This window comes from Coturnix japonica, unplaced genomic scaffold (assembly GCF_054131305.1).
Source record: "Coturnix japonica strain WE unplaced genomic scaffold, WE-NBRP24 Scf046, whole genome shotgun sequence".
NCBI lineage: Eukaryota > Metazoa > Chordata > Aves > Galliformes > Phasianidae > Coturnix > Coturnix japonica.
This window is the reverse complement of record NW_028188949.1, coordinates 7117-34705: the sequence shown is the minus strand read 5'-3', so window position 1 is coordinate 34705 and position 27589 is coordinate 7117. Positions and strand designations below refer to the sequence as shown.

Sequence of the window (27589 nt, the reverse complement as noted above, 5' to 3'; positions counted from 1 at the left end):
TCAGAGTGAACAGAAGCCTTAAATTAATAGCTTAAGTTACAAAACTCAGAACAGCTAACACACATGTTGAGTACACCCAGCTGGTTGTGAGGTTTTCAGATACTTGTCTGAATGAACCCCAGATCTCCTGCTCAACACAGACAGGGTCTCGTATAAAGTCTGGAATAGATTTTCTAAGGTTTATTTTTAGCAGCTGTTCCACAGTTCTGATACAGAACAGAGACAACCCAGACATGATACTCTGATGGTGAAATGAATCATTCTTTCAGAGCTCTGAAAGCACTAACAGGCCATAAAGGTCCTCAGCCAGACCCGCCTGGGGCCTTTACCCATACCCTCTACCTATTCTAAGAGCCCCACTTCAGCTTAGGGCTCTGCTGTAAAACTGCAGGTCTGTAGCTCCTGTAGCAACGCTTACATGCTTTTACCTGAGCACACCCTATGGTGTGTATATGGTGTACCCTATGGTGAGACTCTGACTCACAGAACTGACTTCCCAGCATCACCTTGTCACTGTGGACCTGCCAAGTGGTTTCTGAGCTGTTTGATCCCACAAACATCACCCTGAATTACTAACGTGTGTTTTCACTTTGGATCTGCTACACTACCATGGACTTGCCTAATAATGTGGACTCGTGGCTGAATCCAAGTACTCTTCAGAAGCCTGGTCTGCTTACCTTGCTTGGAGACAGTGAGACTTGGCCTTGGCTGCCAAACAGAGACTATCTGGTATTATCTCAATTTCTCCTACTGCTAGCACTGACCCTAATTCTTTTCTCAGAAGAGGCACACATACTATTTTTCTCCCATATACCTCAATACAGAGATTACAACATCCTAAACCACAATTAGATTAGGCCACCAGAACTATCTCACACTACAATCCAGATACAAAAATAGATTCCCTTTCCTTAGCTATTGTTGGCAAACACGGGTTCTAGTGAGAGAAGTTATTTCTGGACTTTTACTGGCAAGCCTTCTTTTCAGAGACTAAAAGGAAGAGCTGGTGCTGGTGGAAAAATTGTTAGACATGACTTTGAAGAAATGGCAGTTTCTGCCAAGCTCTTATGTGTGTTTCTCTGTGGGGGGAAAAAGGCTTTATTAGCTTTTCTTTCCAGAGGTCACATCTGTGAGGGTAAGTGAAAGAAAAAGGCACGTATGGAAAGTCCTCCGTCTCAGATTGACAATCAGCTGCACAGTCAGTGCCACAAAAGCCCTTTTGCACTTGTGCCTCTTCTTTCATGAAGGAAAATCCCCATTTTCTTAGAACAAAATGATGGCTGAATGTGAATGCACTGGAGTTTCCCGCTGATTTTGGTACACTGTGTTATCTCCTACTTGGAAACCCTGAGCACTTCTCATCAGGCATTTATATAGATCTGTGCATACACACACATTTACATGATCACAGATGTACAGGGACACATTTCTAAGACTCTAGCATTACAACAAACAACAACCATCCATAAAGACACAATTAAAGTTACACGTTCATCAGACACACTGGTGCACACTTGAACATGCATTGGACTGTCTTCCACACCCACGTGTATCCACATTCATGTTTATATTGTAGTCTTCCACAGTCTGTAGTTTGCACCCACGAATACTAACTGCACAAACCCAGCCCAGCGGAACAAACACTCATTTAATGTGTAATTCAAAAACCATAGGCATGTACTCTCCATGCACTCTGCTGCTGGCTTTCCCCTCTAAACAGGATGCAAATCCTACACAGTCCTATAGGCTGAGTTCTCTCTATACAACAAGTAGCTGAGCTGTGGCACACAAAAGTGCCAACGTGCCATTGCAAGAATTAAAGGTTTTATGAGTCTTTTCTCCACTTCCACAGTCTCCCCCTTCCAGTTAATGTCAAGCGTGTATATATAAATGAGATGTATTTGGGGCTTGTGCCAAGTCTCTGTAACACGGACACAGAAATAATATGGGTAAAACATGATTTGTATTGGGACTGCTCTGGTTGTCTTAAAAAGAAGGTCTTCAGTGACTGATTTGGCCTTTCTGGAAGCTTCTTACTGTTTAAATTGTAGAGTTATGAGACCTCACATTCAGTTCAGCTTATCACAGCTGTACATCCTCATGTGAAATCAGGGGAACTGACTGAGAAGAGTAGGGTACTTGATGAAGCACCTTGGGGATTGAAATGTGTGTTATTAAATGTACATGAAATAAACAAAATTTCACTCCCATTTATTCCAACCAGTCAGAATCTCAAGCAAAGGCAACCTGGCCTTAAGTGGACTGCATTTATATATCTGGAGTGAGCCCAGAAGTGTCAGGTGCTACTCATTCTTATGATGCATGTCAGCATGTAACACACCAGATCTTATCAGTATGAAACCAACACCTCTTTGGGCTGTCCCTCATCTCTGAATGTTTTCACACAGACTCAGAAATCTAAGGTTTTCTCTTCCAGAGAGCATCACTAAAGATTATTCCAAAAAGACACAGAAAATTCTGCTAATATTCCTCCTCCTCTCTACCAATGAATTCACAGAAGACATCATTCATGCTACACCAACTAAGGGCAGACACTAAAACGTTACCTGAATACCCTGAGATCAAATGTCTGTCCAGAAGCAGTGAGTATCAAAAACATGACAAACAATTCACCATTTACACACTGTATCTCTGAATCAAGAGGTTGAAGGTATTTAAATGGAAGCTGACTTGACTTCTGTCTGTTATCTTTTCTGCTTTCTGTCAGCAGCTTCTCTAACACCCACTGCTGTGGCAAACCTTGCTTATCCTGTCTTCCTATGCCACAAAACGTAACCAGATTGGTTTAATTTCTGCAACACCTACGCTGAGAAAGATATTACTAAAAAGCTGTAGAAGAGTCAAGGAACATGTGCTGCGTTCCTTCCAACACCTTGATGAACACTGGATGAACAGAAGTGAAAATACTTTACAAGGAATAAGGCACTTCCCCTCACTTTACGATGCAGTAGGTCACACCAGCTTAGACAGCCTGTACTGACAGCAATTGCCTGCTTTGTTTTGCTTTCCACCACCTTAGCACCCTTTGTGTCAACACATATAAGAACTGAGCTGCGCAGTGTGAGGAGCCCACCTTACCCTTCTGCTCCAATCTCAGCTAGAAGAGGAGATGCGAAACAGCCTTAGAAGACATCCATCTCCTCTGCACGTGGAAGCCCACAGGACAGCAAGGCACACATCCATAGACCCCAGCACTGCGAGTGTGCTGCCTGACATCAGGCTTCATTGCAATCCTATACACCACACTCCACACCTTTAATTAGTTACAAATGCAAAGGAACTGAAGGACAGATTTCCCACCTAGCTTTGCATTTATTAAAAGGTCACCAAGGAAACATGATTTTTTTCCTGTGAACAGACATCAAAAGCTAATGAAACCTGAACTTCATCATTGCTGTGTACCTTTTCTTTTCAGTTTTCATTTAGAAATGAACTTCCTTTCCCCTTCACGAGATAATCCAGGCTCCCACAAGTGCTTTGCAAGAATGGTTTGGCCAAAAGGGTGAGTTATGCATCCCTTCCTTTTTCTCTTTCCACTGACAGCCATGAAACAGTGTCATACGACAGAGGAATGACACACAGCACAACATAATTCTAGCTGTACGTAGAAAATATAGACCTTAAGGTAGCCACATGTGCTATGCATAGATGCACAAAATACAGACATGTATTTAAAGCAATAAATATGCATGTCAGTTGCACACCTTTTGTGTTCTGCCTAAAACCAGAAATAAATGCATGCATACAAACATCTTTGGGCACAACTTCTTCCAAGTGCAGCACACAAACACATCCTCTAGTGTGCATACAGATGTTCCCCTAGCTACTGCATTGAAAAGAACAATTATGCACATCCCATAACTCAGTGGCAGTAACATGCCATTGCCACTTGTGTGCTCGTGTCTGTATTCTAACACATACCCTACCTCTATGCATGCGAGAAGGCTGGGAATCAATAACCACTTACAGCCCTTCAATCCAACACTGTCAACTTTGTTCCCCTCTGTTTATAGTGACAGACAAGAAGAGTGAAGACAGGGGACACATCAGTATGCAGCGTAGGAGAAGTGGACACTATCAGCATAAGCAACAGACAGGAGCTACTGAATTCAGTAGTGGCTGCTCTTGCCTCCTGCAACAAGCAGAGCTGCCGCTGTCCCAGAAATCTGGTTTATTCCCAGGAAATTGATGCAACCAGATAGAAGAAACCAGAGCAATAACCGAGGGCCATTTTCCTAAAACAACATAATTGTACAAAAAAAAAGATTCGGAAAAAAAATTCAATTCTTATTTGTTTCCTAGGTCTGAGCAATGATCTTGTCTACATAACGATGCACAACATGCTCGGTATAACACCAGAACAACTCGATATCATATCCTGCAGAGAAGACAGCATGAAACTAAATATACTTCAGACACAGCAGGCTACCTTTAAAAATTGTCAAGTTGCTTCGTTGACCTTTTAAAGGGAATGAACATACAAATGCATTACATTTAAGAGCAAGTCAATACCTCAATGAATTTCAACCAATCCTGCAGCATGTGGAATAACCAAAAAGCTGTTGGTCTGACACGAGCTCTAATCATGTACCTCCATCAAAGCTCACAGCCTCACCCACCCAAAATGCTGTCCAAGCATCTCAGAGCTACTCGGTCTCAGCCTACAACATGGCCTTGGTTTTACAGTCCTGAGTTTCTCACTGTATCTATATTCAGAGATCTTCTGCATTATGAACACGTCCCATTACGCCAGGCCTGAATCTCTCCTGGGCAGAGATTGGCATTAATATAAATATAATTATGGTCATTTAATAAATGTATGATGCATGTCACTCTATCTCATTAAATTAACAACAGGAGTGAATTTCGTATTAGTCGTGACAAGGCCCATTTTCAAAGCTGACATTTAATATCACTCCCCAGCATAATCATACATCAGGCTTCACAAATTAAAGGATTTGATGTGAGCGAGGGATGATCAAATACATGAAACCACAGAACCAGTGCTGTAGCTTGCTGCAGATATTCAGCCTATGTAATACATTTACCTACAACTGATGAACCAGCAGAAATTCCAGCCATTTCAGTGCACACGGGGGCTCATGAAAGCATTCCTGATTTAGAAAAACTTCAGCACTTTGACCTCTGGAAGCCCTTCCAATCACCAAAGACAATGGCTTGATCAGAAAAGCGACCTTTCGGTCACTATTTCAGAGCCAGTCTGAGCTGTTTTCAGACTCCATTTACTTCATTCTCCCTCACTAGAAAAGACAAGAGGGCTGCTCGCAAAAGGTCACTGGGAAAATGGTGTCCAGCTGCCTGCTGCAAACTTCCTATGCGCCATCAGACTGCAGGGAACATAAAGCCCATCACATAGCTCATCCAGTGCTTTCATCTTTGGTGGAAAGCAGTAGTATTGGCCACGGTGTTGACTTTAGGTGCCTGTTCACCCAGGTGCAGGACATCTGAAGGTTGTGAGCAAGGTATTGTGTTGCTCAAGCGTGTTTATGCTGCGTTACAGAGCTGTCTCCCTTTTTCCCATCACTGCCAATTGGCGATGCATGCATGCATGCCCTGGGCCATCACAACATGGCTGTACAGCCCATTCTCCCCAACCCAGATGACAAGTCAGATCCAACTCTATTACTTCTCAATGCTGGGAAAAAGAACACAAGACAGACAATAATACAATGGAATTGAAGGCATAATATAACAGAAAAAGAAAGCGGCAGAGGAAATATCTTAACAAGTGCTGGTCCTCCATTGTTTTCACACAGAATTAGCATTTCAAATCAAATAAACTACTTAATTCAATTCTCAGCTCCCTCACAAGCTAACAGCATTTTATATTTATCTCCAAGTCAGAACAAGTCTTTCCACTTGTAGCCTGCTGGCCATCAGCTTTTAAAGGAATACTTCCCACTGAGATGCTAACCGTCCTTCTGATCATGTGGCAAAAACATACACATACTTAAAACCCTACTTAGTAAAAGAAGTCATCTCTACCAGGAATAAGCTACTGCAAAATGGACAGTGTTTCAGGGCTTTTTATTCCCATTGTATGTAGCTGTACTCCTCTCACAGACTCATTTGCAATATCGTTTTCAAACTCATTGAAAATCGCCTTTCTCATTTTGTTTCTGAGTGAATCTCTGATTCAATATTCTTGTGTAAGTTCACCTGCTACTTCCAGCACCACCAAAGGAAACTTTTCGCAATAGCCAAGAAGAGGTGGCACGCAGTAAGAGATTTGGTTAGGAATACTTTGGGAAAAACTTATTTAATCCAAGGCAGAACTTAATTGTGAAGTACACCAGGCTTCAGGCGGCTCTTCTCAGAAAGAACTCCTTGGGTTTTAGGTTACATTTCTGATCAGACGTCATAAGAAGAATAGCTTTTTCTTTTCCAGTCATTGCATTGAATTCTTTTTTACTGTCTTTAGTAGCAATTGCCATGAATTTTCAGTTACTTTCTTAGCTTCCCACATCTAATTCCTACATTACTTTGGCTGATACCCTTTTCCCCCTTTTTCTTTTGTTCACAGAGAATTAACCTATGCATTTTTCACCTCAGAATATCTTGATCATGATTAGGTAAATGGCCTCTACCACTGTTTACTCGTATCTGTCAGAATCTCTAGTAAACAATTAGTACTGGCAAAAAGGAAACAGACTAAAAGAAGTGAAATCCACCTCTTGACAATCCATCTATTACATAGATTCTTCATCAGTGTTATGATTCACTGTCCTCTATGCTCTAATTATCACCTTCTCTTTACTATTATACCAAGATGGGTTTTAACTAAATGTGTTCTCAATTCTTGATTAAGCTTTTTTTGGGATATGTAACAGAATCTATTTTAAAAACATTGGTTTTAAAATTTATAATACCTCCGTAATCTTTTTTTTCTTCCTCTTGTGGTCTGCTTTATTTATAATACATCCTCAGTCCTGGACTATTATCCCATATTAAGGGAAAAACATACATGAACACATGTTAATAGAAATGATGCGCTCTGCCCTTATTAAACGTAATTGGGTCATGATCACTGGTGTCTAGGTAACCACCAACTCTCACACCGAAGATTATTTCACCCTTTCCTATCATAGTGTGGTCCAGAATAGAGCTATATTGGATACAACATCTTTTGTACTAGAAAATAATCATCTGTAATGTTCGGAATCTGTAATAGAATTTACTGCTGCCTACACAAAATCTCAGGTACATAACACCTAGACAGAAGTCTCTATGACCACTCTCCTCTATGACCACTGGAAAGCAGTTCGGTTTATCCATCATTTACACAACCATTACCTTTCCATCTTTTCTTCCTTCTCTCAATTTCAGCTCTAAAAAGTTGTTAGATAATAACAATAATACATCTTTCCTTTTCACCAAGAACCGTACGTATCCCATGACACACAACTGCACTCATTTCCACATGCATCATCTAAGCTCCTCTTGGTATCATATTTGTTTGCTTTAAGAAGAAAGTGTGACGCCAAATCACACTTACACTTGTTTATTCCTTTGTCCATTTTTCTAAGTGGAACTCGCTTATGATAATTACTTGGTTGAAAATATTTTAACGATTCCTTGTCTCACTTCAGCAGCTATTCATCAAAGATTAATATTCTATACTCCAGAAGCTGCCTGTCTTGAGTGTCTGAGAGTAAAAGAAATACTGCAAAACATCAGCACTTGGATGTCTCCAAATTCTCCTTCTCTCACAACTATGAGTAGCCAACAACTTCTTTGATCTCTACTGTCTTCAGCTCGTTCACCTCTCATCTGTCCCCACTTATAGTATGTATGTGAATCACTTTTTAATTGTCCCTAATGTCTGCATTTCCATAGGCTGTGTGCTGTAATTTCTCTTTTCTGACCATGCATCTTCACTTGCAGATAGCCACCATCTGGCATCACATGCATCAAAAATTTCTTCCTTGGACAAAAATTAGAATATAGCAGGTTTCTCTTTGTCATCCATATGTGGTATACAACAGAGCCTCTTACCTAAAGATAAGCCATGAAGCTCCAGAAATATCATGTCTAAACATATTGCCTTCTCTGCCTCATAGATTACCCAGCACAAGCAACCTCTTTCATCTGTAAGTTTATCACATTCAGAAACACATATTTCTCCTCCGTTATTCAGAATTAAAGTGTTTGCAATTCAGTTTGGTTTAATTTACTTTGGAAATGAGTTAAGCCAAATTTAATTAAGGCCACCTTAATTCTGCTTCAGAGTGTTGACATGTGGCTTAATGTGGTTTAGCACAGGACTTTCCACTTGCTCCTTTAGCTAATTCAGAGGTACTTACCTGCACATTCTCATACAAACTATTATAGAATTCAGCCTGTTTTAATTAATTATCAAAACAGAAAGGTAACTTGGTTGCATTGTAAGTATTTTTAAGAGAAGAACCTGCAAGTTACTAAATCTCTCTTTAAACCAACAGAGAAAAAACTAGAGTACATCTGAAAATAGCAGGCAGACGAATTCAAATTCGTACAAGGAAATAATATTTAGCACTTTCTGATCCCTGGAACAAAATATCAGGGGACCAGATGGATTTCCAATCATGTGATGCTCTCAAATCCAGTCTGAATTCTTTCTTCTATGAAAAATCTTACACAAACACGAGGGTTTGGTACAAAGCTGCCTATGTAGTATAGGAGGTCAAAACCAGAAGAGCTGATGGTTCTTTCTGGGACCATAAGCTGAAATAAGTGTTGTGGAAGAAGGGAAAGAGGAAAGACAATGCTATCAGTACAGGAGCTTAGCACATATGAAAAAAAAATATAAATCTCAATTGGGAACATAAAAAAGGAAAGACCAAAGAGACAAGAACTGGATGAGAAAAAAAAAGAAGAAGAAAGGATGCACCTACAGATTTCAAAGTTGGCAAGAATGAATAGAGTTAGTTTGATTTCTTTTTGACAAGACCAAGGGACCTACGATTGGATCATCCATGAATAAAGACAACAGTGGATGTGGCAGAGAACAGCAGATTAAAGAACCTGGGAGCTACAGCAGCTGTGAGAAGTACAGTGCAGAAATCAGTGGAGGGACAGAATGGAGGAGGAAGTGAGATTAAATTTCAATATATAGTTTACATTCAATATTGGACAGCATATCCAATACCACTAATATCACTAGTATGAACTAGTGGAGTTCACTGCTGCAGGAAATCCCGTGTGGGAAAATATTACAAAAGGGGACAGAAAAGTGCCATAATTATCAACAGAGAAAGTTGCTCATTATCATTACCACACCCTCGAAATAATCAGGCCTCATGCTGCAGCATATGAAGCAGAAAGGAGGCAGGTCAGGTGGGCCGGTAGGATTATTTCTTCTTTTCCATGTCTTAGTGTAATTGAATCAGTTGCACTACAGCCTGGTTTTGTTCTCTTAGGAGCCACGAGGAACCAAACACTGTATGAGACAGGATACCTGATCATATGGACCAATGGTCTGATCCAGCATGGCAAATGTTATGATGCTAAGAGGGGTAAAAATCAATCTTCGCAGAAAATCCTGTGTATAAAAGACTTTGAAATTTAGATGCTTCTAAAATCCATGCAGAGTAAAAGACAAACGTGGCTCCTCTAGCCTGTGCTTTTGCAACCTCCCATTCTTATTTGCCATGCCTGAGGAGTTCATGATTAGACTATGAGCTTCATCAAAGGGCAATTTTCAGCTGCCAAATAGATTTGTACAATAAATCCACATGGGACCAGATTAACAAGCAAGAGAGACATCAGAAATCAAAAACCTAGCCGCTGTAATTCCACTGAAAACTTGAAAGGATGATGTGCAATGATATTTAGACTTTTAAAGAGACACTGCCAGAATACTACAGCTAGTTTTCATTAGGAATTTTGCTTTTCTGTCTCACATCCTTCCCAAGAGTTCTTTTCATTAGCAGACTTAAATCCCACTTATATTCAAGGCTGCACCGTTCAGAACTGTTCAGTGGGCTTCAGAAAGAGTAACATTTCATCCAAAGTGCAGCATCTTTTCCATGCAACCATAAATTAATTAATTGCAAATGAATTTTTTGATTCTAACATCTAAGTTGTCTGGGTTTGCAATGTCAGCACCTGGGAATCTTCGATCTAATCCCATCCACAACTCCCAGAAAATGGGTATGACTGAATACTTGCATTTCTGATTCCATGTAGTCTGGCTTTTTATTTCCTAGGGAAATAAAAAAAAAAGCTTCTAGGGAAGCAGCTCGATAACTCTTTCCAATCTGTACCTACTACCACCTTTCTTCCCAAGAGTATGGGAAGACTGGGCTGCAACCAAGCATCTAGAAAGGTTTAGAAGTAGTTGAGGGAGAAAACAAACAAACAAAACAGGTATCAGCTGTTTATGGTATATTGGAAGGGGAAAAAAGAGAAATATCAGCATTCAGAAATGTACAGAATCAAGGTAACATCTGTTTTCCTTTCCTGGGTCCCACAGAATCTGCTGTGTTCCTTGGTTTAACAAATAAACCAGCTGCTAACTAGGAGATGCTCACATCATTTGCAAGTAAAAGGAAAGAAACGCAGGGATTTGTTGGAACAAGCCCTTTAAGACTAAGCCCCAAACAGAAGTGGTAAACATCAGAGCTACAGCAACTGATCGATTATATACAGTAGTGGAAAAGAGTTGAGAGAAAGAGGGGAGCACATGATGGCTCTGCTTTGCTGTTCCAAATACATCCATGTCTAGTGTACCTCCACAGAACTAGATGCTTCCAACTCTGCAAAGTCAGATCTACAATGACCTCATCCCATCATTACTTTCTGTTGTGCTGAAGAAAAAAAAAAAAAACAAAACCTAAAAAACACCACTAACAACAAAACACAAAGCAATTACAAACCACAACAAGGGAGGGAACCTGTTCTCCAGTTACACTGACAGACAGCCCTCGATAATCTATCAACAACAGAGACAAAGGAACTGATTTAAGATGCTATTACTTCCAAAGGGCTCAGATTGTGCTACTCTGTTTATTTAGGAGTTGGAGAAGTCGAGATCCTATTTGATCAGCTTTGAAATTGGTTCCAAAAGGCTGAGAAGTCAGCTGATTTTTCATTTCTCTGTAGTTCAAGGCCATATACATTTCTCCTTTTGTTTATATCAACAAAATCCGAGTTAGGATATAACACTCATTTTTTCTGCCAAGTCCGTGGAGAGTTCTCATCCAAGACTTTGCTCATCTGACTCAATCCAGCCTAAGAGGACCAGAAAATACAGGTTTGTGGCTGCAAGCCACAAGCCCTGGTGCTGTGCTTGCAGACTAAACATTATGTTGCTCTGGCCATCCAAGGAAGATGAATGCTCACCGTCTCCTGGTTGGTTTGCTCTTTCCCATGTGCCTTTGCTCATTTCCTAAATGCCATTAACCTTTATATCGTTGCATTAAGTGAAATCATCAAGACTAAAAGGTACCATTAGAATATCTTGAAAACTGAATCACAATTTACTGAAAAGGATTGGTGGGCACAAAAGGAGCATGAAAATACGGAAAACAGGATGCAAACGTTTGCAATGGGCAACAACTAAAGAAAACACAATGAGCAGAAAACCTTAATTTAATCCTTCACTCCTTAGATTACTACAAGATAACTATTTGTTTTTCTCTTATACTTCTCTTACAATTACAGCTGCTTCCAATTTGAATCACTTTGGACCAGAACTGGAAGCAGAACTATTTAGAAAAAAAAAAAACAAAAAAACATTCTTCTATATTTCTTAGCATCTGCTTTTGAATGACGTGCCCAGGCCTCAGAGGGTTCACTAGATGCACGTTTTAGAGATGATTTTTTGGATAGAAACTTCTGGATGCTTGTGAAACTTACTCATACTTAGGAAAAGTGTAAAACGTGGGAGACAATGGAAACCAGAAATAGGAAAAGCCTCAGATTTCAAAGATGATGTAAACAATTTACTGGAATGCTCATCAGAAAGCCCAGAATAAACTCCATCTCTTTTCATTTCCCTTCTGCAAGTACTTATCAAATACGCTCTGTGGCAAGAACATTGCTGCAACCATTTCTGTTGGTGCCTGAATACTGGCATGAGTCCAAATTAAAATTATTTGCAAGTTTGTGCACTAGGCATCCAATTACAAGAATGATATACAAGAATATCATTGCTTCTGTATGCCAGTAAGACAACGTTATGCGACTGCAAACTCCCTCAAAACAACCCAATTTCTGACTATCGACTGTAATAAACTGCTTATGAATAAGGCATACATAAAAATTCCACAGAAATATAATATGTGATATGCAATAATAAGGAAGATAAAGAAAATCTTTCATTGCCTATAGATAACTATAAAGAAACAGAACTGCAATTTCAGGGACAAATGATGTATTAGTAACAATTTGGTTATTTTGGACAGAAATGGGTCAAACCAGAGCAGTCCACCTCTGAAAGAGTAGCAAGAGGAAAGGCTTTCATCTTGGCATACTGCTTTATTTCTGCCACACTTTCACGGCAATTCACTGGTTCATTACTTGTATAAAATAATTCAGTAAATGCTAGCCAGGTTACAGGGGATGGATAATGGCAGCTCTTCCCATTTATTAGACTCTCATCTCTGCAGTTACTGTATAAGGGGCCAGGATGCAGAGCTTTTCATCCAGTTCTGCTACCCGTTTATCAGCAGCTCCGTCCTTTTATCCCTCAGCATTTAAGTACTTCCATCTCCGAAATACAAACTATTGGCTCTTATCTAACAAGAAAGTTATCTTGGTTTTATGCCAGTATAGCATAGGAAAAACAAAAAGATGCAATTTATTAACCTTCTAAACAGAACGAGACAGACTTCAGCAAGATGGCACATGATTTGTGGAACACACGTTACATGACTAATGTCACATCCTCGCTCACACGAAGATGGCTCACAGAACCTTCAGGGACATTCACTCTCACAATTTATCTGGGGTGAGTTTTGTAGAGATGGGGGCTTCTAATTGTTAGACAGGCCATGACTTTTGACAGTTACTCTGGCCAGGCTCCACCTGCCAATTGCTGCCGTTACATCAGGCACAATTTTACCTCTAATTTCTCCTACTGTAAATGACTGGAGAGAATGCAAGCAAAATCAAATCAAACCAACCAACCAACCAACAAAACAACATCAGTTTTTCCTCACCTCCAGCTTGCTTTACCAGTTCAGTGAATTGAGTAGTTGGACTCAAAAGAAGAAAAACTTTTCCAACATGAAGATGGGTTCTATGGAAGAGCGTTCCTGAAATTCCCCAAATCCTCCTTTCAAAGGTGTTTTGAACAACTATCAACAATTTCTTATGAACGTATGGCCACTCTGCTCGGTGCTGCTCTCCCTGATTCCATCATCTCTGCAAATGGATGGCTTTTCCCTCTCATCAAGTCGGATAATAAAAGTTGGGGCATTCAATTCCCCTCATTCAGAAGCATTAGACTGGACAGAATTAATTTTTTCTCTTGACTCTCCCAAAGACTTTCTTCAAAAAGGGATCCACGTCACCAGTAAAATCTCCTTCAAAGGGTACTGTCAAAATATCTGGAATAATTTAAAAACTCATTTGTTACTCCTTGTTGCGTGTATCCCTTTGAAGCAAGAAGCTGAAGTCTATTTACATCAGTACTTCATCTCCTCTACCAGGCACAACATGTCAAGGAAAATGCCTTTCCAACACCACATGTACTGAGAGAGCACGGAGCTGAGTTTTGAGATTTGCCATGTTTCTACTATATCTGTTTTGGAACGCAAATGTATACATGGCTCAAAATACATCAAACTCGTAGGATGGTGAATACAGTTAGTAATCTGAACATCCCAGTGCAGTACGTTACTACAGGCGTCTTAACTAGTCAGCCAAGAATCAAGAAGAATAAAGTGTAGTACAATAGGATATGGTAAAACAAAGAGCTATGCCAGTTTAAAAATGAATCACACTGAAGAAACTTAGGAGAATATCCATATGCGTCAGTGCAGATTTGATTCTTTTGGGCCAATATTTGCTCCCGATTGTACTGAATAGAGCTTTCTATGGCACAGCCTTATATTCAGTATTCTGCAAACCAAATAAGACAAGATGGCTCAACAAAATCCTGCAAAAGGAGGACAGTAATACAAACCTGGAGGGCAATAGGTCCAGTGAGGGAGTTAATACAGACTGCATTCACACTGGGAGAGAAATGATAGGCAGTTTCTGATTACTTTTTGATTGTGAGATTGTAAACTGGTAGAAGTAGGAAGGAGAATTCCTTGTTGAAATGGACTGCTTTGTTTTAGGCAGCTTTCAAATGGAGACACTGCTGTTCTAAGACTCAATTGGACAATCCAGACAAAATCAAAGAGAGTCTGGATTTTTTTTCCCCTTCTTTTCTTCTTCTTTATGTTGAATAAAACCTTAGATAAGATCAATAGTTTCTTTAGTTTTATGTTTCTCTTCCTTAAGGGTAGATGGCTTATTGCATTTCCACTGATCACACAGACAGGGAGATTCAACAGAGACAAGTCATCTTTTCTTTTGCTCTCATTTCTGCCCTCCCCCCATACCCATTTGAAATCAAATGACTTTTAATCGAGGCTGGGGTCACAACTGTTTCTCATTTACATATCACTAGTAACAAATTCATGCCTTATTTTTCACTCACTAAACTGCTTTAGAAATGAAAGTCACATTTCTATACATGATATGCCACACACCGTGCAATCGAAAAACTTTAGGAACTTCTTTTCTGGGCCTCTCTATCAGACAGGTTACCTCAGCCCTCCTACAACATTGCTCTGTGGTGAGAGGGGGCTTACCTGACAGCCCTGTGTATTTAATATTTAAGCTTCTTACAGTCTCTACAAAGCCTTCCTCTGTTTTTTCCTAAATCCTTTGCAAACTCCCTATCAGATATGTGCAACTTCAAGCACAAGAAGTTTGTATCTCAGTTTACAGTCAGCAAAGCAGCTACATTCACCATTATTTTCACCATTTTCAAGAAGGAAGAAAGTCAAAGATCAGGATCCAGAACTGCTACCAACACCATTAGAAGCCTGACCACCAGCTTACTGAGTGGTGGTGCACTTGGGAGAACGTTGCATAAAACATTTTAGATCTGCTGGCACAACTTATGCAAACTTGGGTTGAAAATACTGAAGGAAGTAGAGAACAAATCATTAGACACTGATATAACCTGATGTCCAACTGCTTTTAGATGTTACTCAGATTATCTAGGAAATGAGTTAAATTCTCCATGGAGATCACTAGGAGTTTTGCCACTGACATTAGTCAAGGTAGAATTTCTCCCCACTGTCTGAAGGAAATTTAAAACCCCACCACAACCTGTGGTACCTATTGCACCCCATCAGCACTTCTCAGAGTAGGGAGCACTAGGTGTAATGCTCAGGGCAGTTATATTCTCTTTCTTTAAACCATCTTCAGATATTTCTTCTGCCTTTTCTATCTAAGAAATGATGTGAGTATAGTAGAGCACTGTTAAAACAGTAGCTGAGTACTTGCTAGCCACATTCTATGGAATGTAAAAGGATTAACATAGAACTTGCAAAGAATAATTTGAACGTCTTATTAATTGTTATTTGTAACAATGGCTTTTTCCTTAAGGGTCTTTTCGGATCCTTAACCACATATTAATGCTGTATAGATAAGGATTGCTCCCTAGTGGGAGAAATAAGGTGGAGCACAGAATCCCTTCCATGGAAAGCAACAGGTTTGGGAAAGGAACTAAAAGAATTCACCAACTGAGCAAGTGGAGAATTATGTACAGCTAAATACAATTACCAGAGCTCAAACCATGTACTTAAAAAGTGCCAAGAGGCTCCTGTCTCTGATGCACTCAGCACAAGTACAGCCCTTCCCACAGTATCTGGAACATCATTTGGTAAGAAATTTAGCTCCATTTAGTTCACAGTTAAAGCTGTGGCTTCAGCTCATAGATGAGCTACCTTTGGCTGTCAGTAACAAACTCCAAGTGCAGAATTCTCAGTGCAGGCTCTTAAGTTTAGCCAAGCAAATGCCCAGATAGACTGCAACAGGAAGTGTACGACTCCTAATATTCATGTTAATTACCTCAGATCTACTGTGAATACCATTATAAAGACACAGTCTGTATCATCTCAAAAACACTCCTTCATTCAGCTCAATATTTTTGGCATTAGACTGGAATTTCTTTTTATTTCACTGTCAAATGAAACCTCGTAGCAAGGAACCTACTTCCCTGGCATGGAAGATTAAAAGTGAAGGATCGTGGAAGGATTTAACTGAGAAGAAACTCAGTAGAATGGCTACACTTATATTATAGAAGGAAGCTGGCAATACCAAACAGCATAAAAACAGCACTCTCTATTCTCCCAAGCTCATTAGACACACATTAGAAGGAGTGTGCCATGTAGTTCTTTGGAAGAGGTACTTACTTTGTAGAGACCATGGCTGCAGCCGCAGTACGTGCTCTCCATGGTGTAGCTCCTCAGCACACCCATTTCTTGCCATACCACCACCCGGGCTGTTGACTCGCGGGACTTTTCTACAAGGAAGCTGCAGCTGTTCATGACAAATGCAGGGGCCACTTTGTCCAGGATTTTAGGAAGAGTCTATAAGAAAGTATCAGCAATGAGAAAATGAATCAAACAGATGTACATGCATTTATATCACAAATACATCTACAAGAGGCCTATGCTGTTTAAAGCGCGTATCACCAAAGCTACCTGTAGAAACTGTCACTGTGATAGTTCCAGTTAGTGCCAAACTGGTCTCATCTTCATCCCAAGTGAAATCTTCATATTCTAATGTTTTGTTGTGTTTGTTTGTTTTTTTGTCCCCAGTCACAGACAAAAATGCTGTAAGTACATTTGGTACATCCCATCCAAAATGATGTCTTTGCACATCCTATAGTTTTGGACTGCTGAAGTCACTTATGAAGCTTTATTTTTTAAGCTGCTTCAACATTAACTACATTTTCCTGTTCTGCCTAGAGGGCTGCAGTCATAGCTCAGCACACAATGTTTCCATTCTTTCCTTTCCAGCTCCTCCTCACAATTTGACAAGGGATTCAGCTATAGGAGGAATTTTGTTTGAACACAGCACACAGCAAAGAAGGGGAATGCATAATCCCACTGAAGGTCACAGATAATTATAGGAAAATAGAGCTTAGCATTTAACTATCTTGCATTGTGAAATAAACCAAACTATTCTCATCTGGGATCAAATGGTACATTGAATGCACTCTGTATAGAAAGCGGCAATAAAGAGTAAATATGAAAATTCAGTAAAATTACCTCTTAGCTCTGAGTGATTTTCTTATTCTAGAAATCATTTTTCTCAACAGCAGCCTATAAACACTGCTAATACACAGCGCTATCAAATATTTCTATCAGTGTGGATGCAACACTTCTTCATGCTAACTGTAAAAGTATATACTAGATACCTTAACACTAGGTGTACTCGGTGTAGAAATTGGGCATTTACATACAAAAGCACATATGTGCATATAAACCTTTGTGCTTGCATCCCAGTACATGCCCAAAGACCATCCAGTGAAGAGCTTGTAAAATAAGAACGTTCATTATTTCTTTGATGACAGCTTTCTTAAACTTCTGAATGGAATGGAATCATACAGAAGGAGTTTCTGCTCATTGCTAATGGCATTGACCCTCAAATTTCATTCAGTTTGGGCAGTGAAAGCCAACCAGCTAATTTCACTTTCCAATAACAATCAGTGAAACTGATTGATTCTAAGCAATTCTAGTTCCACTCTGTTGAGCTTTACATCACAGTTCTGTACAGGACTGCTTGGTTTCATCAAAATTGAGAAAATAACATTTAATAGCTGGTCTTCTCTTAAAGGATGACTGACGCAGAAGATAAAATCTTTGGCCTAAACTGTTCTGCAATATCCACTGCAAACATCATAATCATACATACCTCTGTAATAAGAAAGTAAATGTTATTTTCAGCATATCCAATCTATAGCTATGAATGGACCCTACCAGTTCTGTAAGGTACAGACATAAAGATCTATAAGGTCCATTCATCAGCAGAAAAAAACCTTGTGAACAGATAACTGGAACAAAGTGAGAGATTACATTTCAAACCTGAGACCAGCATGAGCCTAACTCTTAAGTCAAGATCTACAGTGTGCTATTAAGAACTACAGCATTCCTTTTCCTGGGAGAATACCGAACAGAGGAATCTTTAAAATTGATTACTTGCTCTGAACTAAACATCCACTGCTTCTGAATTGCCCTCAAAGTACAATTTGCTGCAAAATATTATGATTCCGAGCAACACATCCAGGTTTTCCTGGAGCTGGGTTAAAAATAAAGCACAGTCACCCAAACAATTATAATCCTGAACACAATCATGAGATCCAGCTAAACTGCGTGTGAAGGTTCAGATAGTTTTCATTCTGTCCTTATCTGAAACAGCACACAGATTTTTGTAAATATATGCTATGAAGTACCATAATCAGATCTCTAATCCAGTTTAGTTTTTAAAACAATTGAAATTATATGCATAATCAGTCTTCTATATTTGATTAAATAAAAACGCTGGCAGGTAACAGTAATGTCTCTGTAGTCAGGACTCATTTAGAAGCATTATCAAATCTGAATTTAATATTCCTTTCATTTTACCAGCTTTCACTGGATTTCACACTAATAGTTCTTTCCCCTCTGCTTTTCTCATTAATTACCTTTCAATTGTATTTCTGGGAGGGTGAAAACGCATCTTTTCAAAGGATTCTTTTATGACAACACATTACTTTAACCATGCTCCCTGTCTCTCATACAGCTGGATTTAGCATGCACAAAAACGGGGGTGCTGCCCATGTCCATAAACCTCCGTTCCCATTTGGTCAGAATGGAATTAGGATTCTTTACTGAGGTCCCTTCAGAGATTACTGTCAAAGGGGCCTGGAATGGTGATTAAAAGGAGAAATCCTGAAGTTGGGTTTTCCAATGTCAATGCTACGCATGTCATCTGAGGCCAAGTATTAGGAAGTAACAATGCCTCTTTCTCCCACGAATCAAGGGCTACAGCAAAGGCTGTTCAAAAATCACAATTTTCTTGAGGTATTTTGCTCATGTTTTTGGGAAGTAAATACATGGAGAGCAGGATCGTCCCCAATTACTCATGGGAGGAAGGAGAGAAACTTCCCATATTTTGCAATCACAAAGCCTTTCATCTAGGCCACTGCAGATTCTTGGACACCCTTGGAGGCTTGCTCTTGGTTTCTTCATTGCAGATTCAAGACAGGCACCAGATGCTGAAAGCAGCATTTGAATTCTGTTTGTGTAACAGTGAACTATCCTCAGCCTTTTCAAGCCCACTGATTTCAAATACAACAAGCGATGTTCTGACTGTAAGCACCCTTCCTGCTTTTCCTTGTGAAACAAGTGTTTCCACGGGGACTTCTCGTGAGTTGAGGGTGAGAGAAGCACATGTATACTTGGAACTTATAAAACACAAAAATACAACATTTCTATTAGTCAGCGGCAGTGACAACAAAACAGCATCTTAATGAAATGAATTAGAGATCCACCTATTGACAATATTCTCGCAGATATCTGGTGCATGAAGATAGTAGGAATCATTTAAACCTTTCTGGATCTCTACTCCTCTGCTGCAAGACAAGTTTGCACCTACCAACAGAACTTGTGATCTGACCTCATCTTAAAGAGGGATGTAGGTGCACATATATGCCAACAACTGTAGAAAGGAACAAAGCAGACCTACCCTGTAGCCAACATCTTCTGTGATAACTGCTGTGTCGACCACGCAACCTGCTTGCCACAAGGTCTCTTTGATACTGCAACCATAGAGGAACACATTCTTTTTCTGGGAGTGTCCATGGTAGTCACAGAACACCTAGGGAGGAAAGAAAGGCAAAATCTGTAATACTGAAGTAAGCTTTGTGGTTCTTCACAACAGACACTATAAATACTAGAGGATTGTATGTGAGGAATTACACCTTTGTCAGTGCTCTTCAGACAAACTCAGAGCAGAGCTCTGGGCCAAGCCTATAATCAGTGTCAAACTTTGTTAGTCAGCCGTACCTCGTTTTACCTATTGGAACTGACATGATCTCATGAATCCAGTGTCAACACCGGTGCATTTCTGTCCACAGCAGAAATAAACATGACATCTGTGCAAGATTCCATGCCAACCGAGGAACCTGAGAGTTCATGGTAACTTATGATACAACGGAGCAATTTGTTGGGCTCCTCTGACTTCTCAACTCTAGCATTAGCCTCAGGAGATTTTAAAACTGCACCTTTTGCCAGCAATTAATCACCTTGGCTTCTTTAAACACAAAAACTGTGCTACACAATGTTTAGGAAAATGTAATTGTGCAGTTGTGTAAAAATGTATTGTATGTGGTCAGATACTTACATGAATTCCTGGACATAAAGCACGGGACATTATCTTTGTCAGACAAATAATCTGATTCCACACAACGTAATGTATCTATTTAATCCATCTCTCATGTCAGCTATCATATAAACTAGGTAGAAGGTACATTCCAGGTTTTAATGGAAGTTTTGATTGCCTTCATAGGCACATATCAACTTTGATAAAAATGAAAATCACGATTTAATGACCCAAGAGGAAAATATTGACCCAAGTGTTAAATAATAATCAATCTCATTGCCCTCCGGAATATGAAGTCAATATAGACACTGCTGTTACATATATTCTCCATGTCTTTATCAGAAACATTCAGAAATCCAGCAGTGAAAAGACAAGGATTTCTAAAGAGAAGAAATTGGTTTGTTTTAAGGCAATATTCATTGCCGATTAGAAAGGAACATCGTGATATCATTTAAATAGTTTTCTGAGGCATCTATCAGAGACAAAGGGACAGGTGTCATAAGGTAGGGAAGCACTGTGGATCAATTAAAAAGATGAGGAAGAAAGATACATATTCTTATATAAACATAGACAGGAGGAGAGAAACAGATGGAATAGATCAACTTCTTCCACCAACTGATAAGGCAAGTTTTACCCTAGTATGCTTGTTTAGTAGTTATACAGTAACTCAGTTTAGCTGCAGCCAGTCAGGAAGTTTAATTACCTAAGGAACTGAGCATTTAAATTCCTCCAGCTGCTCTGACAAGCTGCACGTTGATTGGAGATGCTAAGACACTCACACGCAGATTCATCCCACAAGTCCTAGTTAACAGGACTGCTATAGCCACAGAACATCCTGAGTTGGACAGGACCTGTAAAAGGATCACCCAGTCCAACACATGGGGCTTATGCAGTCCTACACTTCAAGCAACTGCCTGAAAAACAGGGAATTATCCCATAAAGCCCCCTTCTAAACAGCTGCATTTATTGGTTCTTTTAATGACAGGCATTTTTCCAGTTAGCGTTCCATCTATGCTTCCAGCAATACAGTCATAGATTAGTTTAACCACAGGTACCAACTAGAATTTACTCCTATGAATATCAAAGAAGGTTTTATAGCTGTGGTTCTATTTTGAGGCAGAGATCCCAGCTCAACCAGGTATCAATTACCTGCCAATTTACAGAATTACTAACATGCAAGATGCATATATTATTACCTAAAAGATTACTTATCAGAAACCACACAGGGATGATCAGCTGCTCAGATAGCTGTGCTGCCTGATAAGCAGGAGGTCCATAATTCTGCATCTCAAGAGTGAATCCTTAAGTGACAAGTCTGGAACAAGCCTTCCATATTAGTAAAGCATTGTAAAAGCCAGGCTCTGTAACACCACTATTTCATGCCATGGGATGAATCCATGACTGCCACCCACCTCCACAGCAGAGAAGTCAACACTACTGGAAATGTTTCCATTCCATTTGTGTATCATATATACCTACATTTTAATTAATTTTACTGAGCACTGCAGTTATTCTCAATGTTTATGACAAATCGTTTTGTTTTTGTTTTTACAATGCATTCTTCTGCTCTATTTTTATTCTACAGAGTAGCTCAAGCCTCACCACTCAGCCAAGACAAAACTGTATTTTATAGTTGCAGCACCCAATGAAGAACTTTCCTTGGGTTAAGCCTGGGCAACCACAAGGTAAACTTGAGACCTACCCACCCCTTTTTTCTCTCTATCCTTCTTGTACAGCTGTGACACCAACACACAGTCAAATTCCAAGTCTGGTGTTCACTGGGGTATGACTCAAGACACACATGCAAATTTTTATCTATTTAAAGTAATGTGCCAGCACTGAGCACCACAAAGGTAAGGACTGCTTTCAAACTCAAAAACAATCCCCCTCATGACTCACAGAATCAGGAAGCTTTTAAAACAAAGGAAAAGCAAGACAGAAAATGGATGCAAATACTCTTTTTTTTCCTTAGTAGCTTCGTGAGAGGACCCAATCTCAGACTGCTGAGGTAGACACGTTTAGGATGCTTTGCTCACAAAAAGCTATGTACTTGCAGTCAGATTCTGTTTCCAACCTTGATAGAATATCTCAAAAAGCAAACACCGCTTTGTGTCTCCTGGTCCCTAACAGCATCTTCCTGTCCCCTCCAAAAGTAACTTGCTCTTTGCTGCAGCTTGATCCCTCTGTAAGAGCTACACTTTTCCTGTTGCATCCTGCAAGTGCACTGTCAACTGTAATTCACAAACTGCACATTTCCTCACCACGAATGCTCAAGGGGAAAAAGCAACATCTCTTTCCCCTTCAGTCCTAGCTGCTCCCAAGCTTAGCTCTCTGATACTCCCGCTGCTCTCAGTTGAAAAGAAACCACCCTCAGTGGAGAGTTGCAATACTACAGCGTATCCAGCCCCTTCTTTTACTAGGGTTTCCAAAACCAACAAGAGAAGCAAAAATAAATAAACAAATAAAGCACTTAGATGGCTGTTTTCTATGGCTGAAGTTACCAATTAAAATGGGTTTGGTTTGAAAGGCCGCTAACTTTAAAGTTATTTCCTTTTCACTTTCAAGAAGCTTTCCTTTCCTTTGAAGAAACTGCTTGTGCATCCCCAAGATAAATTAAACTAATTCACTCCACAGAAATCATTTGGCTATCAGTGAAATTGCCTTCATGGCATCTTGGCAGTGAGTGCAGGGCAGAAGAAATCCAGCTTCTTCTGGAGTTGGGAAAAGACATTTGCGAGCATGTATAAACCAAAATCAATGTACTCTTCAAAGGCAAAGAAAAAATCAGTTTACCACGTCTGACATACTGCCTGTGAGTGAGAGACATGATACGATCAATAGTCTTACTTCACTCAGCAAGATGAAAACTTCCACTGGGCGCATGTTCAACTTCATGCATCTGGATGTGACAGGGATGGTTATGATAAATTTAAATTAAAAAGGCCCAATACGATTAGCACAATAAAACAAAACTGATCAGATGTAGCTCAAAACCCAAAGAAAATGTAGGTGGAATAAACTCTCAGATACAAGCTGAACTTCCAGTAGATTCCTTGGAGTGCAGAGCTCGATGTCAGGGCTGTCATTTAGGCCAAAAATAGCATATTTCCACAAATATTCACTTAAAGAAACTCACAGACATTTTCACCTTGTCTGAGGATTTTCTCATCAAGACCAGAGTGAACAGTGCATCTTAGGACATTTCCTGCCTAACTGGGGCTATAAGAAGCCAACTTGCTGTTCCATCCACTTCCATTCTGTTCATCAACATTTGAAACCATCAGTGTTTTTTTTTTATCCTGAGGTCTCAGAACTATTCATTCTGTTGGGCATCAAGACCGAACAGATGGGGACAGATCCCAGACATATGCCAGTAGTATCACCCCTCATGAACTTCCGGTAGTTCCCCCAAAAAGTCATTTTCTTCTCACTGAAGCAGCAGAAAAGTTCAACCATTTTGAAAGCTAACTTGTGTTTCTCTGATTGCACAGATTGCTCCAGTTTGGGCTTTTGCATGATCCATTCAGACTATGTCTTCACAGAATTTCTCCTGTCATTGCCAGAAAGATAACAATAACTTACTAACAATATCTAGTTTAGCTGAAGTACTTTGAGGATACTAAGGAGCTGTAAGGAATTTGTATTCACTCTGCAGGTGCACGAAGACTCTGAAGTTTGGAGTTGGTTAGAAGATTCAGTAGATAACCCAAGACTTTCAAAAACACCCCACAATGATGAAAGTATAGCGGTATAGTATGCTTTCCACATCTCTAACCATAAAACAGGGCTGTTGACACAACTGCAATAATCCATCTGCGTGCAATAACCCATAGAAGATACAGGGAGTTACTCACCACAGGGGCCCGGTTGATGCTGCGCAGATAATACAGAAGACCTTTGGTGTGGTAAATTGTTGGATGGAGCTGAGAACTGGGAGTCAGCCACTGCCTGTTCAGATCATCTCCACTCAAGGAACAACGGTGGCTGAAATCACAAAGCAACACATCACAAACAAAAGTTGATTCCAAAGAGTTCCTGATTCTGGCAAGACCTGGCACAAAGATGGGGAATGCCAATTAAAACACAGATCAAAGACTTTTAACACTGGGTTGGAATGAATCAACAGTCGGTACATTTCAGAGGTGCGTACCACCATGCAGATTTTATCATCCCCTTTCCTTCCAGAATTCAGACAGTTACAGCCCTGAAAATAAATGCAGATTTTCCTTTACTTAAGTACATACACAATCAGGACCACTTACAAACAAAATTACCTTCGGAAACGCTCTAAATTCTGCGCTATCTACAAAACTCACCCAGCTTACGTGCACAGCAAAGGCTTCTCAAAACCTCCACAGCAAATAAGTACATCCAACTCCTACTCATTCTAATTGAAGACAGGTGCTTGAATCTCTTCGACCAGCCTGAAATATGTATGCACTTAAATGAGATGAGCTGGATATCTCATTTAAGCTCCTCCGCTCATGAGAAATGTAGCTATCTGAAGCACATCAAGAAGATCTTGATGCATGCTACATCATTATGTGGAACAATTACCTAGATTCACTGCAAAGACTGGATAAAAAGCTAAATAAGGATCCTAGATTTGCACTGAGAAAGTGTTTTCATTAGTTGGATTGAAAATATTCTGCTCCTGACTCAGTGATCAGTGAAAAAATCTGCAGGATATTTGATTGTAAGGAGCAGCACATCATTGTACAATTTTGCAGAATCTGACTAATTTCCCTCATTAGTGATTGTGTGCACTGCAGAGCCTAATTATTGTAAGTACTGGACAAATTTCTAGCTACAGAGTTACATCCAGCTTTGCTGTTCCAGCCTCCTAGTCACAGAATAAGTACAGATGTATTCCTGGGGACACAATCTGGCGGTCTGAAGATAGAATCTCGCATTGCAACTGGGGTGCATTGCATCCAGCGTTATCAGTGAGCCTTGCAAATAATGCTTGCAGAAAAAAGGTCTTAAGGCTGGAATACTTCAAAAAATACTAGATACAATGGAGAACTGGTTAAGAAAGGAAAACAAAGAAACAATAAAATCCACTAAAAATGTCATACGTTTCTAATGGAGAAAAACAAGGTCTCTGATGCCATCTTGGAGTTTCTGGCAACATCACAAGACTCATTCTGACTTTACTCTAGTTTCAGTGTTACCTGAATTCCCTTTTTTCCTCATAACCCACAGCTGCTACATTGCTCATTCTGAAAGCTGAAAAATATTGCCAGTAACAAAAGCATGAGAAGTCACTGAATGCTTCTACCAAATATTCTATGTAAAAACATGACCGTTTCTGTTATGTTTCTTAATAGCCCTTCAGGCAAAGTTACCTGCAGGCTCACCTTTCCTGACCTGCAAGAGAACAGATGCTCAGCTGAGATTTACAAGTGTATTTCTGCCAAGAACTTGTGTGCATACGCAGTTTCCTTCCAGCAGGCGTAACTCCATTCTAAAAGTCACTAAACAAAAAGCCAGTTTGTAAATATATATATAAATTATTCTTCTTTCTGAACACAAGAAGAAATTAGATGTTCTCTTAGAAAAGGAGGCAAGAAAAACTAATCGATCCTGTTGCATTGCAGTGTTTCTCATTGCAGCATTAGATTCTGCTATGGACTGTGGTCTGGAATGTAGGGCTGGTTCACAAGCACATCTTGTACACAGCATGCTGACATGTTCATAGGTCACAGTACCCTCACTCTTCAGTCTTTACTCTGCCCATGTTGCAATTTACCAATTCCATCATTCTGATACAAAAGGAGGTTCTTCCTAGAGGAGACTCTATGACAGTTCAATTGCCCCATGACATTCACAGGCTAATTTATAATGGAAGGAAGGTAAAATCTCACCAAGAAGGCAAGAACTGGGAGGCAGAGTTCAGTTTTGTCCTCCAGTGATTAGTATCTTCGCTCATTCGAATGACCTTTAGATATTAGCCCTCTGCCTGGCAGCCTGTAGCCATAGCTCTGAAGGAGATGCAGAACTTTAATTAAATTATGAGACACTGATTTTTCCAACCTCGCTCACTCCCTCTGACCATACTGTTATAGGCTGTTTATTTTTGGAGATCCCCACCAGCTCTGTTCCCTTGCTCCTTTCCTCCTTCTCTTCCTCTCCTAATAGCGATGACATTCGCAGATAATGGTTTTGTCCGTTATGCTCTGCATCCAAGGGTGAAGGTAAAATATTAAGCTGATCTCAAGTGCTGATAGCAAATAAAGAGACTGGAAAGCTGAGACTGGCTTTCTACATTTGGCAAGATTTAATGAAATTCACTTCTCAAACCAAAGGCATTTCTCACAACGTAGTTCCAAGCTACTGTATTTGCTTTAAGTGCTTTATGTCTTCTCTCCTTTGCAGCATTAGTGAGACTACGTGACAGCCTGGATGGGACTCCCAGCAGCTCAAACCAAGTGATGAAAATGTTTGCCACAAGGAATTCCAATAGAGTAAAGGAAACCCCACCTCTACCTCTAAACAGATTACCCGTAATTAAATTGTATTTCTCTTGCTCACAAGTCTGATGCTTTGGATTGAACTTCTGTTATAGCTCTACCTCCTTTTCTACCTTTAAACAGTTCTTTGATGGGGGTCAGCATGTGGGACAGCTGTTAGCTGCCTCCTGGGGTACTGCTTGACTACCAGAGCACAGAAAAAAGGAAACTATTTGCTCCTTTGTTCTACATAAGAACTGAAGTGGCTCCATTAAACGTTCGGCCACAACCTTTGAGATACACGATCCATTAGTGCTACTGTAGAAAGGATCAGTTCCACAATTTGAAGTAGTTTGTGTAAATATCACACATCTCTCCCACCAATCAAGACCAAACACTTTTGACCTTCTCCTCCAAGCAGACTCTGGGGCTGTAACGTTTCTGTAAGTAGTTCTAGAATAACTCAGGAAAAGCCACAGAGCTGGTAGAAGATGGGACCCTCAAAGCATAACTAAGGTGTTCTAAAAACGTACGTAGCCAGAAAACACTGCCACAGTGATCCACAGCAAAGCACCCAGCACTCACAACTGTCTGAGGAAAGAAACGCTTGGGTTGTCTGCCTTTCAGATATACTAGTGCCATGCAGCCCTGGAAAATGAACAGAAAGTAGTCAAGCCCACACCCTGAAGCAAAGATTTGATGGAACACGCTCAGCTCTCCTGTGACTGGCTGTGAGCAAA

The 27589-nt window shown here is 40.0% G+C and overlaps 1 protein-coding gene across 2 annotated transcripts in view; it reads right to left on the bottom strand.

The window, feature by feature from the left end:
• Positions 1-24373, bottom strand: part of LOC146752310 (cytosolic carboxypeptidase 4-like) — a 268713-nt gene extending 244340 nt beyond the window's left edge. For both annotated transcript variants that reach the window (XM_085532005.1, XM_085532004.1), the window contains exons 1-3: positions 24252-24373; positions 19762-19893; positions 16443-16619 (exon numbers count right to left, since the gene is read on the bottom strand). In XM_085532005.1, the coding sequence (XP_085388131.1) occupies positions 16443-16577 (135 nt within the window). In that variant the 5' untranslated portion in view covers positions 16578-16619; positions 19762-19893; positions 24252-24373. The remainder of the gene's footprint in view (positions 1-16442; positions 16620-19761; positions 19894-24251) is intronic.
• Positions 24374-27589: the final 3216 nt, after the last annotated feature.